The sequence below is a fragment of the Tenrec ecaudatus genome, chromosome 9 (assembly GCF_050624435.1).
Source record: "Tenrec ecaudatus isolate mTenEca1 chromosome 9, mTenEca1.hap1, whole genome shotgun sequence".
NCBI lineage: Eukaryota > Metazoa > Chordata > Mammalia > Afrosoricida > Tenrecidae > Tenrec > Tenrec ecaudatus.
In genome coordinates, this window is record NC_134538.1 from 1,686,091 (window position 1) to 1,702,487 (window position 16,397).

The following is a 16,397-nucleotide window of genomic DNA, read 5'->3' on the forward strand; positions in this document are numbered from 1 at the left end:
TTGGCTCCCTCTAAGTGAGAACAGTGGGGTGCTCCATGGCCTGGGGGGTCACAGGAGAATGCACACGAAGTTACAGGAGGCGACCCCTGGTCTAGCTGGGCCGAGTCCCTTCCCACTGGCCTTCCTCCCTTCCCCATCGGAGGAGCAAGCAGACTTTGCCTGCTGGGTTCGTGTGCTGTCCCCCTCTTCCCTGTGGCGGGGTCCCGGCCGGTGTTTCCTGCCAAGACTGGCATTTACTCTGCTGTTATTTGCACCCAGTTTGCGCGTGCACACCCACCCACATGCATGCACAAACACAAGGTTTCTCTCCCTGCGTGATACCGACAGTTTGATGACTAATTGAAGGGGGTTGGTCGTTTGAACCTACCGACGGAGCGGTACCTCTGAAGAAGGCCGGTACCCAGTTCCTGAAAGGCCACAGCCCTGGAAGCCCTGTGACGGCAGTACCACTCGGCTACACACGTCCACTCCTAGGGGTAGATCCCACAGCATTGATGTACATGCGTGTGCGCACACACGTGTACGATGTGTGTTCGGAAAGACACCCTATCCTTCCTAGGTTTGTCTTCTGATGAACAGCGTGGCTGCCCAGGCTGGGGTCCCCATTAGTTTGGGCAAGAAAGAAAGGGCCCCTGAGCAACCAGCCTGGCTGGTGGATGTGCTTCTTCCCAAGGCCAGTGGTTCCAGCTACACTTACTGAGCACGAGGCAGTCGGGCTAGCTGGGGAGCGGCTGGTGTTCTAGAACCCACCCCCATGCCCCTTCCAGCTGGGGGCAGCCAAGTGGTGAGCCTGCAGCTCCCTGGGCTGCACCTGCGGAGCTCTAGAGAAGGCGTATTCCTGTCAGTCCCACTGTTTCTGGTGGACCAGGGCGTGCTAACGCTGCCCCCCACCTCACTTCCTGCCCCACAGTGGTTGGGGGGCCCCTCGCTGAGTCTGGAGACTGCCCACTGCTGTATCAACTCCGGACCCAGCCCTTGGGAGCGAATGGAGCCTGTGTTCCTTTAAGGGGCTGGCCTGGCGGGAGCGTGGGGGTGGGGGTGTTTGTCAGGCGGCTTCCTTTCTGGCCCTTCAAGACCCCCATAAATCCGCTAGTCGCCTGACCCGAGCTCTGGATCGACCTAGGGGCCTCCGCGGACGGTAGGTGGCTCTCTGCGAGGTAGGCTCACTGGGCATCTCTCATCCGGTCTTTCCTCCCCATTGGGGGTCCCCTGAGCCCAAACCCCTCCGCGCCCGCTGCTAGGGAGCTCCAGCGTTAGGGACTGAGAGCTGGGGAAGTGTTCAGGACCCTGGGTGCCCAGCGGAGCTGGCAGTGCTCGCCGCGGCGCAGGGGTGCGCCGAGGTGCGGGCGTACTGGCACAGGATCTGCGGGCGCGCTGTGGAGAGGCACGTCCCGGGCGCACGCTGGTCGCCGAGATCCCGCTCAGCGCCCACCTTCCCGACGGCGGCCGTCTGGCTTCTTCCCATCCCGACCCCCCCCCCCATGGGTGCTGCACCCTCCAGCTTTGCGGGGGCTCTGGCCCCTGGCATTTCCCGAAGCGCCCTGGAGTGAGGACAGAGGGAGCCCTGGGAGGGCCGGCTGGCAGGCGGATCTGCACCCTCCCTGCCTTGCTGGGGCCAGCTCTGGCCGCCCTAAGGCCACCGCGAAAGGATGCCAGTCGGTTCCAGGCCTTGGCTCACTGAGGGGCCCCGCCCTGGTCATAGCCTCTGAGGATAAAGCCCAGGTTGGGAGACGGAGTCGCTCAGGGGGGAATTTGGAGTTCATGAACGGCCCAGCAGAAAGCAGTGCGGGACACTTGGACCCAACCTTGCTACCAACTCGCTGGGTGGCCTTGGGCAGCCACTGACCCGTACGCTGACCCCTGGCAGAGCCCGGGAGTCGCCCGGGCCTCTTCGCGGCCCTGCACGGGCTGTGGCCGGGAATGATGATTGGAAACACAGAAGGCTTCCACATGCCCTACTTGGGGGCCCGCTGGTTTCAAAGGCTTGCCGATGCCTGGTCTCAACTAGGGCCCCTGGTGTCAAATTCCTCTCTAAGAGCCCGGCGACGGGATCTGGAGGGAGACGCTTCCCTCTGCTGGTGCCCGAGGGACTTGCACACGTGGTGTCGCCGGGACAAAGTGAGCCTGGGCGGCTGGAGGCACCCACCTCCCCTTGAAGTTAGCACGTGACTCACAGTCATGGTGTGGAGAGGGGACCTAGGGCAAGTGGTGACTGGATCCAAAGGGAGGAGTTGCTGACAGGTGAGCGTCTCCAGACGGGGCCACGGGCCACCCACTTTCTCAATAGCCGGACCATGGGTGAAGGGCATATGACCTTCCCCATAAGAATCTTAGGGAGAGGGTGAATTGGGAATGAGAGGGGTGTACTGGGTTGGCGGGGTGACATTAGAACACTCTGGTTTACCAAAAGCTGTTGGACCCAAAACTGATAGGAGCCTGTAATTTTCTTTAACCTCCACCTATGGTGGCATGGTTACCATGAGGTCAGCAGTTCATAACCATCAGCCGCTCCGCTGGAAAGGCATCCTTCTGTCAAGAGTTAGTCTTGGAAACTCACAGGGACAGTTTTACTCTGTCCTATGGGGACACTATGGGTCGACATCGATGGCAAGGAGGTTTTAATTAGTTTATTTTTAATTTACTAAAGAGGCACCTTGGTGGTATAGCGGGTTAAGCGTTGGGCTACTAACTGCAAGGTGAGCAGTTCGAGACCACTACCAGCTGCTCGAGAAAAAGATGAGGCTTTCTACTCCTGTACAGTTTCAGAAATTCACAGGAAGAGTTCTACCCTGACCTATATAAAAGGGTCATTATGGTCAGAATTGACTCAAGGACAGTGAGTTTTTGTTCCTAATCAAAGAGGGGCCCCTGGGTGGAGCAAACAGTTAAACGAACAGAAGGTTGACTGTTTGAATCCACCCATGGCTGCCTCAGAAGAAAGGCTCTGAAAAATCAGCCACTGACAACAGTTCTGTATTGACACACCTGGGGGTCACCGTGACGCTGAGCTCATCAAAAGTATTTATCTACTGTCTTAATTAGCTAGGGCTGCTGGAGCAGAAACAGGGCGAGTGCAGCAGTAGGTAATTAATAGACGATAATCAGCTCTGGGCGAGGCTCTCCCTATTGGCTCACAGCTTGGGAGGAGTGACCTGTCTACCTGCAACATCTGTGGGCCCAGAGTTCTTGGCGCTCCATGGGTTTTGACATCAATTTTCTCTCGAGTCTAGGATTTTCTCAGCCCAGGGACCCCAGCGTTTCTTTCTTAGTGGATCCTTCTCTGCCTGGTCACTTGTCCAATCTCATTTCTATCTCAAAAGAGGTCAACTCTAGAGAGAACCTAATCTTTTAAACAAAATCACCTTTAATTCGGACTCATTTGCAACATAGAGATTAGAATTTACGACACGTGGGCTAATTACATCAGATCACAACAATGGAGAGTACACAAGACCCAGAATTATGGCTTATCCAAGTTGACAAGTGTTTGTTTTGTTTGGGTATGTGTGTGTGTGGGGGGGGGAGTAGGTGGTATACCCACCTATAAGCCCTTCACCTCAATTTCCCTATACGTAAAGAGTAGACAATGGTGCATATGTCACTCCTGCTGCAGTGACAGCCCTGAGCTTTTCACTGGTTGGTCTGTGGTGGTCTTGGGGGGAGGGGGGCCTCAGACCGAGGGGTGGCTAGACTGGGGAAGTGGAGGCTGCACTGTGCGCCCCTTAGCGGGAGTGGCCCTGTATGGGACAGCGATAACATGACTGAGCTGGAGTTACCACTCCTGACCTAGACTCAGGACTCGGCTCTGTGCGGTGGCCTGAGCATTCCAGGGTGTGCTTGTCTTTGATCCTGAGCTTCCTCCTTAAATTTTTTTTTTCTCGACATTTCAGTTCAGAGAGGTCAAATGATTTGGCAGGGTCACTCTGATAGCAGAGCCTGGATCCGAACAGTGAACTTTCCTGGAGACCTCCTTTCTGGCTTCACCCTCTTAGAGAGGGCTGGAAAGCACTTCTGTGTTGGCCTCACTGCCCCCTGTCAAGGCTCCCTGACTTCAGGGTTAGTGAAGGGTTAGCCCCCAGCAGGGAGGGGAGCTCCCTGGACTCCATCCCTCTCTCTGAGGTGGCTAGGGTTCTTCTTAGCTTGGAAATAAAGGGGCCATACATTGGCTTGGCGGTCAGAGAAGCCAGAATGATATTATTCCCATGGGAATCAGATTCACGTGGTTGCTTTGTGGGAGACTGGCCAGTGTTGTCACTTCGCAAATGAAGTCCAAGGTGCTAGAGTAACTGGCCTAGAGTAACTGATGGGTTCAAACCGCTGACCTTGCAGTTGACAGGAGAACTCATGACCTACTACACTCACCAGGGCCCCTTTCATCTTGGGGTATGCGGGTGAAGGCAGCAGAGGGAGTAGGGCCATGTCTTAGATTGGCTTCTCTAGGGAAGCAGAACCAGTGAGCATCCATGGATCTTCCACAACCCCACGGAAATGCCCTTTCTGCCGATTGCTGCTCAAAGCCGAGTTCACGATAGAGAATGCTCTGCCAAGCCAGAGTGTGGTCGTTATGTAATCCGGTGTCAACTTGAGACTAGTAAGAGTGAAGGGGTGGAAGTTAGCCTGTCAATCAGGTCGCAGCTTGATGACCTCATTTGAAGGCGCTCTCGAGATAACGAGCTTGCTGGAGGCCAGATCCACACTCTGCTTTGTTTCCCTGCTGACAAGACACATGGAACTATGCTGATGGAGCCAGAGACCTGGGGCTGGGAAAACCAAGTAGAAACCCCCGCCAGCGTTGAGATGCTTCTACCACCACTGGATCCACAGACTTCCCACCCACTGCTCTTTACAGACTGGTATCCGACATATGGGCTAATATCAGACTTACGGACTTGATCTGGACTGGGCTGGGATTTTTTAATTTTAATATCCAATTTATATAAAGCTCTTTCTTATACACCCAAGTGTCTGAATTTGTTTCTCTAGTCAACCCAGACTAACACACAGAGAATCATGGCTCAGCTAAGCTGATACCCAGCCTTAACCATCATGGGCTGGGACTAACTAGTGAAAGAAGTATGACATGCCAGCTTTAGGCACAGCGACATCATGTTTCATTTATTTGGGATGAAGATCAACTCAACAGTTTCTAATAGGATAAGTTAGAAAGTCTTGATGCTAGGTTCCGCTTCATCCATTTATGGGCTTATTCCAAACAAAACATGCTGAAACATGTCTCCACAGCCACTGGGCAACTGCCAGCAAGCTCTGCCAGTAACACGCGTGCCTTAGTTTCATTGGGGGCTTTCAACAAGAGGGAGACTTTATGTGCCAAGGGGGTGGGTGGGGTGGAAATAATGATTTTGAGGTCTGCACTAGTATCATATTTTTAACAAAACTCAAGTGGACAACTTCCCGAATGATCGAAACTGTGCAACCAGTTTAGGGGGTTTCCATCCCCCACAGAAAGCCAGTATTCAGATGGACCAAGTGTTTGAAGGAAGGGTAGGAAGATTGTAAAGCGGAGCCAGGAGAGAAAGACGGCCAGTTTTGGTGATTGAAGAGGCTGTGCTGCAGTTCTCAATGTAGAGAAGACCATGGAATGGGCAGCTCAAGCTGGGGGACTTGGCCTTGGCCTTGACCAACTTTTCCTCGAATCAGTACACCGCTGATGTTCTTCAAGTGGTCCCATCATTCTCGAAGTCTTTTTTGGAATTGTTTCACTTTTCTGGGTGCAGACTGATTGCCCTGCGGGCTTCGCATTCCACCTTTAGAGTTATTGTCAATTTAATCACACAGAGTTCCCGAAGGGCGCTGGGCGCTCGATTCTTTTCTAATTAAATTAAACGGCTGTTTGTTTTAAAGATGACATTGCCCTTGATTCAAAGTGTAAAGATTTCCTCAGGGCAGTAGTTTCAGGGGGCCTTCCATACTCAATGGTGGTCTAGGTGTGCCCCTGCACACCTTTTGGGATTTATTTTCTTGGCTCTGCAGTTTAGGGTCATGGTGTCATGGGACATGCCAATTAAGTGGGCTACTTTTGATTTTAGAGCTCCTGGTCTATATTCTTAGTATGCTGTGTGGTGCCTTGGGTCTTGAAAGCCTGGGTGTGGTCGTCCATCCAGGGTACAAGTCCCCTGAAGTAGCAAAGGAAGATGCAGGGTCTGGAATACATGCCCAACTATCTTGTACCTTTGTCAGGTCAGGTCTCCTGTGTGTTGGCCATCTGGCCTGCCAGGTGAGCGTGGGGGCCTCCTCTGCTGACATTTCTGTTCTGAGAAGGGCAGAGGGCACGTAGTAAAGGGCTAAGGCCAAACAGGGACTGGGAAGCCCCTGGGAATCCTTCGTTTCATCTTTGTGGAAGTAGATCCCTACACCTTTCTACCATGGTGCTAGCGGGTGGGTTAGACCCACTGACCTTTTGATTAGTTGTCGAGTGCCCACCGTTCCTGCCACCCAGGGCCTTGGCTGGCAGGTAGCAAGTCTCTGTAAATGCCTGTTGAGTGGGTGAAAGACTGGGCCCTGGGGTAGAGGGTCCTGGGCCTCCCCAGTGGGCTGTGCTGATCAACTCATTTCCCTCTTCTTTCCAGCTTGCCCTGGCCCTTTGTCTTGCCCAGGACACACTGGCCCTGTAGCCCCCCATGACAGGATGAGCCCGCTGCTCCTGGGCCTGCTGCTGCTGCTGCTGCCACCCTGTGCATCTGGACTGCCCTTCTATAATGGCTTCTACTACTCCACTATCCCTGTTGGTTGGGACCTGGGCCATGGCCATGGTGAAGGTGGGCAGCCTCTTCGGCTTGATGGGACCACCTCCTTGTTCCATGGGACCACCGAGGCCCCCCCTGCCTTCTGCAGTGATCTGCAGGGCTGGGCTGGGCTGCGGGCAGGGCATAGTCAGCAACCCCTTTGTCCTCTGGCCCCTAGCCGTGGGACAGCCTCACTCTAAGGGGATAGAAAGGGATGGTTCAGTTACTCTCGAGTTTGCTACTATCTCAGGCCCAGAGACATTTATTTAAGGAAAATCACCTTTGCTTTCTATACTTTCTCAAAGTCCTGGCAATTTCTTTTTAAAGAAATGAGGGACACACTGGCTAGAACCTGACAAAGCAGGTCACTGGAGCATTCTTCCACAACACTGCTGGGTGGATTTGAACCACCAACCCTCTGATTGGTAGCCAAGCGCATCCCCTGGGAGCAAGGCTTGAATCCTTTGCTGCTGAGTCTAGTTTGGCCCCAATCTTGTCTGTAGGACAGAGTAGAACTCTCCCCAATGGACTTCAAGGCTGTAAACTTGAGCCTAGCAGACTGCACCGCTTTCCCCACGGAACAGCTGTAGGCTTGAACTGCTGACCCTTTGATTAGCAGCGGAGGGCTGAGCCTCTGTGCCACGGGGGTTCTTGTGAGAGCCACAGAGAAAGTCAAAGATGAGGCTACCTTGGTCCATCCACTTGATCTTTTGTTGGCCCTGTGTTTGCTGCCCCGAGCCCGTAATACAGTTTCCCCTAGGAGCTTTGTCCTTACTTCCCTAGGGCTGCTACTAGGTGCTTGGGAAGAGTCACAGGGGACCAGAGAGGGAAGTGGATGTTGTGTGTCCCCCCAACCAGGGTGGAAGGGAAGGTGACAGGGCTAGCGAGCCTTGACTGCTTGTCCTAGCCGCCAACCTCACACAATAGCTGTATGTTGTTGCCTGAGAACCCAGTTAGCTTCCTAAACTGGTGAAACTTTCAGCTGGTGTGAAATTCACGTGACATAATGCTAGCCACGTAACATAACATAATATTTGAATGCACAGTTCAGTGGCATTAATACATGTAAGTTATTGCGCCATTATCACCTCTACCTGGTTCCAAGAACACTTTCTTCCCCAAGAGAAAACCCTTAAGCAGTCCATGTTCCCATCCCGCCCAGCCCCTGATCTACTTTCTGGCTCTATGAATTTCCCTGTTCTGGATATGTCATATCAATGGAATGATACAATATCCATCTTCATTATTGTTTTTTTTTGGCCTGGTTTATTTCACTTAGCACAGTGTTTTAAGGATCATTCACGTTGTAGCTGCTCATTCCTTTCCATGGCTCAACATTGATACAGTGTATGAATCGATGGTATCCATTTGTGTATCTGTTGTTTCTACCTCTTGGCTATTGTGAATAATACCATCAAACATTTGTGGCATATATTTTTAAATCATTTAATTGGGAGCTCTTACAGATTATATAACCATCCATAATTCAATTCGATCAAGCATAATTGTACAGTTGCTGCCACCATCAGTTTCAAAACACTTACTTTCTCCTGGAACTCTTTGATAGCAGCTCCCCTTTATCCCCTCCCTCTCCCACCCCCCAGTAACCCTTTTTTAACTTATATATTATTATTACTATTATTTTGCTATATCTTACACCATTCAGTGTATCCGTTCACCTACAATTCTGTTATTCATTCCCCTCAAGTGGGGCTGTACAGTCATCATTGCTATTAATTCCCCCTTCTTCTCTCCCCCCCCCCTTCCTGTACCCTCAGGGACTTATTACTCCCATTACTGTTTCTGAAGGGTTTTTCTATCTTGGATCGCATGTATCGAATGATCTTATTTACACAAATGAACATACGCAGGTCTAACAAGATCAATGAGGTGAAACTAAGACCATAATAGTAGTGGGAGGCAGACGTCAACCCAGTGCTCCAACATGTGGCTGCAACACACCAGCACGAAGCAGGGAACCAGAAGAGAAGTCTGAGGGACTGACCCCAATACCAACTATGCAGACAGCTGTCCTTCCCCCCAGAAAAATTCACTTCAGAGGACAGCACTGAAGCTGCAGCTAGGGGAGAGGGACATATCTGATCAGAGATCACGGGAGAAAATGAAGGGGGAGGAAGAGAGAGTGGAGCACATCCTGGCCCACCAAGCCTTGAGGATGATATCCCTGCTCAGAGCAGCCAATGCACAGAGAGGACCATATGGCCGGCCCCACTATGAGACATAACATCCCTCACTGACCCATAGCCCTACAGGGGACAACACTGGAGACACGGTGTGGGAACTGCACCCTATCTGATCCCCCCCCCCCCCACCGAGGCAAAACACTAAGGGTGTGCAACAGAACAGTAAGGGGAGCAGAGCAAGGAAGTCCTGAGAGAGTACCAAAAATAGACTTTGGGGCCAGGGTGTGGTACCCCATCAGACTCAACTGGAAAACACCCCTAAAGGTCAGCAAACAGACCTTGAACTATTGACAGGCTTTTCTTTCTTTGTGTCATTGTGTTTGTTGTTGTTTTCTTTTGTTGCTTTGTTTTGCTCTGTCTTGTTTTTGGTGCATATTATTGTCTCTACAGGTCTATCTGTCTATCTAGATAAGATAGGCAGGAAAAGCAATCTGGAGGAGAAAACAATGGGACCCATGGTTCCGGGGGGGGGGGCATAGGAGAGGGGGAGGTGGGGGAAAGGAAGTGGTATTAATAAACCAGGGACAAGGGAACAACAAGTGATCCAAAATCGGTGGTGAGGAGGGTGTAATAGGCCAGGTAGGACTTGATCAAGGGCAGTGTAACTGAGAGGAATTACTGAAACCAAAATGAAGGCTGAACATGATAGTGGGACAGGAGGAAAGTAAAAGGAACTAGAGAAAAGAACTAGGAGGCAAAGGGCATTTATAGAGGTCTAAATAAAGGCATGTACATATGTAAATATATTTATATGTGAGGATGGGGAAACAGATCTATGTGCATATATGTATAGGTTTAGTATTAAGGTATCAGATGGACATTGGACCTCCACTCAAGTACTCCCCCAATGCAAGAACACTTTGTTCTATTAAACTGGCATTCCATGATGCTCACCTTCCTGACACAATCGCTGAAGACAAACCAGGTGCATAAGCAAATGTGGTGAAGAAAGCTGATGGTGCCCGGCTATCAGAAGCTATATAGTGTCTGAAAAAAAAAAGATATAGTGTCTGGGATCTTAAAGACTTGAAGATAAACACATGGCCATCTAGCTGAGAAGCAATAAAACCCACATGGTAGAAGCACAACAGCCTGTGTGATCATGAGGTGTTGATGGGATCGGGTATCAGGCATCATCAGAACAAAACATCATATCATTGTGAATGAGGGGGAGTGCAGAGTGGGGACCCAAAACCTATCTGTAGGCAACTGGGCATGCCCTTACAGAAGGGTTGTGGGAAGGAGACAAACCAGTCAGGGTGCAGTGTAGCAACGATGAAAGAAACAATATTCCTCTAGTTCTTAAATGCTTCCTCCCCTCCCACCCACCCCCACTATCATGATCCCAATTTGACCTTACAAATCCGGCTGGACTGGAGAATGTACACTGGCACAGATAGGAACTGGAAACACAGGGAATCCAGGACAGATGAAGCCCTCAGGACCAGTGGTGAGAGTGGCGAATACCGGGAGGGTGGAGGGAAGGTGGGATAAAAAGGGGGAACTGATTACAAGGATCTACATATAAACTCCTCCCTGGGGGACAGACAACAGAAAAGTGGGTGAAGGGAGACATCGGACACTGTAAGACATGACAAAACAATAATTTATAAATTATCATGGACTCATGAGGGAGGGAGGGGAAAATGAGCTGATACCAAGGGCTCAAGTAGAGAGTAAATATTTTGAGAATGATGATGGCAACAAATGTACAAATGTGCTTGACACATGGATTGTGATAAGAGTTTTATGAGCCCTCAATAAAATGATTTAAAAAATAGTAAGGGGAGGAAATATTAAAGAACTAGTGCATAGTTATGTGATTACTCGGTGCTATCCTGCACCCTGGATATATCATCTCTTCCATGTGGCCCTTCTGTGAGGGACTGTCCCATATTATCTTCCAGGTGGGTTTTGGGTCTGCACCTTGTTTACACTCCTTCAGGTCAATTTAATTACTTGTTTTTGAACTTCTGATACCTACTCTCCTCGATACCTCATGATCACGCAGGATGGTGTGCTTGTTCCACGTGGGTTTTGTTGCTTCCCTGCTAGATGGCAGCTTATTGTGACATATGTTTAACTTTTTGAGGAACTACCAAACTATCATTTAGTTTGCCACAAACCATCCGTAAGCTTAATAACGTAAGTCAATAGCCATTCACTTAGCTCACAATATTGGGGGCTGGGGGAGGGGCTCAGCTGGGTGGCTTTTGGGTTGCTCATTCGTGGACTTGCAGGCAGTTGGTAGTTCAGCTAGGGGATAGCATGTCTAGGCTGGTCCTTCATCCTCCAGATCTAGCTCATGGCTGACAAGGTTCTGAGGTCTAGGTTCAGAACAGGTGCCCCGTTGTACCACATTCAGATGGTCAAAGGAAGTGGCAAGGCTGCCCAGAAGGGTAGGGGGAGGGCAGGGGATAAATCCCATTGGTTGGTTGGTGGGAGGAGCTAGAGAGTCACATTGCAGAGGGGATGGGTTCTGGGAGGGGTGCATAACTGCAATCTGCACTACCTGAGCCTGGATGGAGCTAGGCATGACGCTGGGGGCTGGGTTCTGCTCCCCCTCAGCACCCATCCTCTCTCTCCCTGCAGGTCTCTTTAATGGTGTGAAGCTGGTGGTGGAGACGCCCCAGGAAACCCTGTTCACTCACCGAGGGGCCAATGTGACCCTGCCCTGTCACTACCATTATGAGCCAGCCCTGGCCTCCCGGAGGCCTGTGCGCATCAAGTGGTGGAAGCTGTCGGAGGACGGGGCTCTGGAGCAGGACGTGCTGGTGGCCATTGGGCAGAGGCACCGCTCCTTTGGGGACTTCCAAGGCCGGGTGCACCTACGGCAGGGTGGGCAGCGGGAAGTCTCGCTGGAGATCCGGGCGCTGCGGCTGGAGGACTCGGGGCGCTACCGCTGCGAGGTCATCGATGGACTGGAGGATGAGAGCAGCCTGGTGCAGCTGGAGCTGCGGGGTGAGAGCTACTGGGACCAGCCACCAGGGCTGGGGGTGGGGGTTGGGGGTGAGGGGCTGAACCTGCTTCACTCCACTCCTCTCCTCCTAATCCCACCCAGAGAGGGAGCTAGCCTCACAGACAGCAGCGGGCAGCCTCCAGCAGGGTTTGCTGCAAGAGGGCTGCTCGGGGATGATGGGGAGCCGTGGGAGTGGGCACGTTGGTGAGCCTGCTTTCAGCCAGCGATGCTTCTCCGGAACGTGGGTTTAGTGCTGACAGATTTCCCAATATTTCATGTAACAATCGCTTGTGTTTTAGAAAACGTGGCACTCCCCAAACCAGCCAGATCCTGCGAACCAGAGCTTGTCCATGGGCTCCCCTTTGAAGTTTCTCAGTGGCTTCTCCTTCTCTGTCCCTCGGCGGAACTGTGCCTTTTCCTGTCTCCTATCTGTGGGAGAGGCCAGGGACAAAGCTGAAACCTCAGGGGTCAGATGACCCAGGGTGGAACCCATCTTTCTTCTCCCTTCAGGAGCCCTGGTGGCACAGTGGGTTAGGCTTTAGGCTGCTAACTGCAAGGTCTACGGTTCAAATTCACCAGCTGCTCCGCAAGAAAGCTGTCCACTCCCATAAAGCCTTGTGGTTTTAGAAACTCTATGGGGCAGTTCTACTCTGTCCCATCGCGTGGCCACAAGAATCACCTTGATGACAGTGGGTTTGGAATTTTATCTGTCCTCGCTGTGGTACCTGGGCAGATGCTCTGACCTTTGGACGCCTCAGTTCTCACATGTGAAACGGGATCTAAAAGCAATTCCTCCTTTTTTTCCCCTCAGAGAAGACGAGAGTCAGGTGGCCTTCCAGTAGCTAGCTCTATAAATGGCCGAGTTCAAAACGTTTTACTTATCCAAAGTTTATCTCTTTGTGAATTGTAGGGAAATGTCAACCAGGAGCAGTGAGTTTTGAGCGGGTGCCCGTGCTCCTAGCTGACCCTGGCCAGTAGGAGGGAGTCCCCTGGCTCAGGAGCTCGATGACCTTGGCTTCCTTTTGGTTTCTCTATGACTTCAAGGCCTGGGTCAGCTCCCCACTCCCCATAGCTTCTAGAGCAGTGGTTCTCAGCCTTCCTCATGCTGTGACCCTTTCATATAGTTCCTCTTGTTGTAGTGACCCCTAACTATAAAATCATTTTTGTTGCCACTTCATAACTGTCATTTTGCTATTCTTATGAATTAGCGGCCCCTGTGAAACGGTCATGTGACCCACCCAAGGGGGTTGGGACCCCCAGGTTGAGAACCACTGTTCTAGAGCCTCTCCTTCCCCCCACAATCACCAGCTGCAGGGCGAAGTTTCTTGCAGGCCCCAGAGAAGCTTCCACCCTTGTGCTAACATGGACACCCTGGTCTTGCACACGGAGAGGGAGCTGCTGCCAGACCGATAAGAGCACCCCTCGCTGGGTCCTGGCGAGAGCCCACGGGTCGGGACATCAGCCAGAGGATGAACGCCTCCCCTTATAAATGGAATAAATGTTTCTGAGTATTTCCCAGCCTACTTCTAGCAGCGGGGGCAAAGCAGATGCGGCCTCTGGCTTGGATGTGGGGCACTCCGAGAAGGGACAGGAATGTGCAGGTTTACCGAGGGACTGCGTGTATGTGTGTGTGTGTATTAGAAAGAGAGAGATATGGAAGGGTACATACCTAGAGGAGGTAGGGGGCGTTGGGGTCTCCCTGCCCACCCCTCTAAGCTCCTCTGGTCCTCTCCCAGGTGTGGTTTTTCCCTACCAGCCCCCACAGGGGCGCTACCAGCTCAACTTCCTGGAGGCCCAGAGAGCCTGTGAGGAGCAGGATGCAGGCCTGGCCTCCTTTGAGCAGCTCTTCCAGGCCTGGGAGGAGGGCCTGGACTGGTGCAACGCGGGTTGGCTGCAGGACGCCTCGGTGCAGTACCCCATCATGCTGCCCCGGCAGCCTTGCGGTGGCCTGGGCTTGGCCCCCGGCGTGCGCAGCTATGGCCAGCGCCATCGGCTCCTACGCCGCTACGATGCATTCTGCTTCGCCGCTGCCCTGAAGGGTGAGTGCAGGGGCTGGGCACCGGGCTGGTGGTGACCTGGGACCTGCACAGGGCAGCTTCTGGGCCGCGCCACGGCCTGGAGCAGCAGGTGGGCCTGGCAGTGATGCTGTCTGAGCGTTGAGTGCTTTGCTGCAGATACTTCATGATGGTCTTTGGCTCATTCACCCACCGGACATTCCCCAGTGCCTATTGTGTGCCGGGACCTGCAGGAGGCTCAGGGTCAGCACAAAGAAGTCCGTCTGTCCTCCCAAGTGGATCCCTGGGGGGTGTTGTGGATGAGGCATTGGGTTGCTGACCACAAGGTCAGTGGTTCCAGCCCACCAGCCTCTCCTCAGGAGAGCGCGATCAGATGGCAATCTTGCTCCCAGAGAGCCTCAGTGAGGAAATCTGCTGCCGTGCTGCAGAACGGCCTTGACCGCAGTGGGTTTGGTCTTGGAAGATTGGAGAGGCAGCAGGTCGCCAGGCCTGGCTTTCCAGGCGCCTCTGGGTGTGCTCAAACCAGCGAGCTGTCCGCGCGTAGCTGCGCACTCAACTGGGCTCATCGCCAGTGCAGATGGAGTGTGGTCAGGGGGGGTCAGACACAAGTGAGGGGTCCCAGCCCTGTGGTGGGTGGGCCGGAGCTCTCAGAAAGGGGCAGTGCCTGCCTGGCAAGGCATCCTCAGAGCATCCACTGCGCCAGCCCGCAGCCTGGGGGCTCCCTGACCCAAGCAGCGGTCAGGTCACAGGAGGCTAGTGGGTGGCATTTGGATGGGCCCTCTGACCACTTGGCACTCCCGCCCCCTTTCTCCGCAGGACGGGTGTACTACTTGGAGCACCCTGAGAAGCTGACCCTGACAGAGGCCAGGGCAGCCTGCCAGCAGGACGGGGCCCAGATCGCCAAGGTGGGCCAGCTCTTTGCTGCCTGGAAGTTCCAGGGTCTGGACCGCTGTGATGCTGGCTGGCTGGCAGATGGCAGCGTCCGCTACCCGGTGGCCCACCCCCGCCCCAACTGCGGGTCCCCTGAGTCTGGCGTCCGAGGCTTTGGCTTCCCAGACCCCCATAGCCGCAAGTATGGGGTCTACTGCTACCGCCAGCGCTAGATGCTGGGTCACCAACCTGTCTCTGCCTGTTCCCTCACCAGCTGGGGATTTATTGAGCGGCTCATTTTCCCTGGAGTGTTAGGGCTGTTTTAATGTTGTTTATATACTTTGCAACTTAAAGACATTTTTGTAAGTATATTTTTGTAAACCCAGAAGAACCCAAACCCTCACTCTGCTCTGTGCATACCTCCAAGTCTCTCCCCTGACAGGGGTCTGCCTGTTCCTCCCCTAGGATACTGGACATTTGTGGGCTTTTCAGAAAGCTCCTCTCATCATTGAAAGGAGTAGCAGTGTCGGGTAAGTGTTGTCCTGCTACCTGAGAGGTTGGTGGTTCAAACCCACCAGCCGCTCCAAGGAAGCACAATGAGGCTATCTGCTCTTGTAAAGATTTACAGCCTCAGAAACCCTGTGTAGGGCCGCCGTGTATCAGACTTGATGACAGGGCATCTGGTTTACTTGATCGTCATACAATCTGGCCCTTTCCTTGCCACGGGGCAGTGTTACTCAGAGGGGGCCGTGGCCTGTCCAGGGTGCCTCAGGGAGTATGGGCGAGGGGAGGGTAAACCTTGGCCCTGCCTCTCACACAGTGGTTTTAGCCTTGGCTTGGAGGAAGGAGGGGCTTCTTGGGCCGTGGGCTCTAGAGTGATCTTTGACCTTGCAGCTTCCTACCCCTCACAACAGCCCCTAGAGACCACAGGCGACAGGGAGTCCCTCAGCTTCCACTTGGAATCCAGCTCTGCCCTTCCCCTCTCCCCTCCTGTCTCGGTTCCAAAGAGCCTGTGTTTGTTCTCACTTTCCCCCATTTGGGGAGTGTCCCTCAGGTGTGTGTATTTTCTTTGGACAATACATGGTGCTGTGATCCCTTTCTCCCGTGTCTCCTCTGGGTCTGGCCAGTCAGCTCGATGGGGGCAGTTCCCTTCCAAACTCCATAGGGTGGTCCACCCCCCAGACAACGTTGGAATCCTAATTCCCATGGCTGTGGATGCAATCCTGTTTGGGAATAAAGTTCTCTCATGCTGACGAGGCCACGGCAGTGTAGCTTGCTTTGTATCTCTTCACTGTGTGGCTATGACAGGAGATCAGGCCCAGGAGTCCCGGAGCGGTGTGGCGGAGACAGCAATGAGCTGTACCACCATCTGAAAGGCTGAGGGCTCCAACCCCCAGAGGCACCTCTGAAAGGCTGAGGGCTCCAACCCCCAGGGGCACTTCTGAAAGGCTGAGGGCTCCAATCCCCCAGGGGCACCTCGGAAGAAAGGCCTGCAATCGGTTTCCAGTAGGCCATGGCCTTGAACGTCCCACGAAGCACAGTTCTTTCTTTCACAGTTTTGCTGACATTTACTCCGTGTGCCATACATTCAGTGGTTCTAATATGT

General features: G+C 53.0%; 1 protein-coding gene across 2 annotated transcripts; it reads left to right on the forward strand.

Annotated features, from left to right (window-relative positions):
• The first annotated feature begins 841 nt into the window (after nucleotides 1-841).
• Nucleotides 842-16,049, forward strand: HAPLN3 (hyaluronan and proteoglycan link protein 3). 2 transcript variants are annotated; one of them, XM_075557847.1, is made up of 5 exons: nucleotides 842-1,157; nucleotides 6,588-6,776; nucleotides 11,540-11,908; nucleotides 13,643-13,945; nucleotides 14,738-16,049. In XM_075557847.1, exons 2-5 carry the CDS (start codon nucleotides 6,647-6,649, stop codon nucleotides 15,022-15,024), a joined length of 1,089 nt encoding a protein of 362 aa, XP_075413962.1. In that variant the 5' UTR covers nucleotides 842-1,157; nucleotides 6,588-6,646; the 3' UTR covers nucleotides 15,025-16,049. The 2 variants fall into 2 exon arrangements, with proteins under 2 accessions (XP_075413962.1, XP_075413961.1); XM_075557846.1 differs by having other exon boundaries at nucleotides 843-1,138.
• The last annotated feature ends 348 nt before the right edge of the window (nucleotides 16,050-16,397 follow it).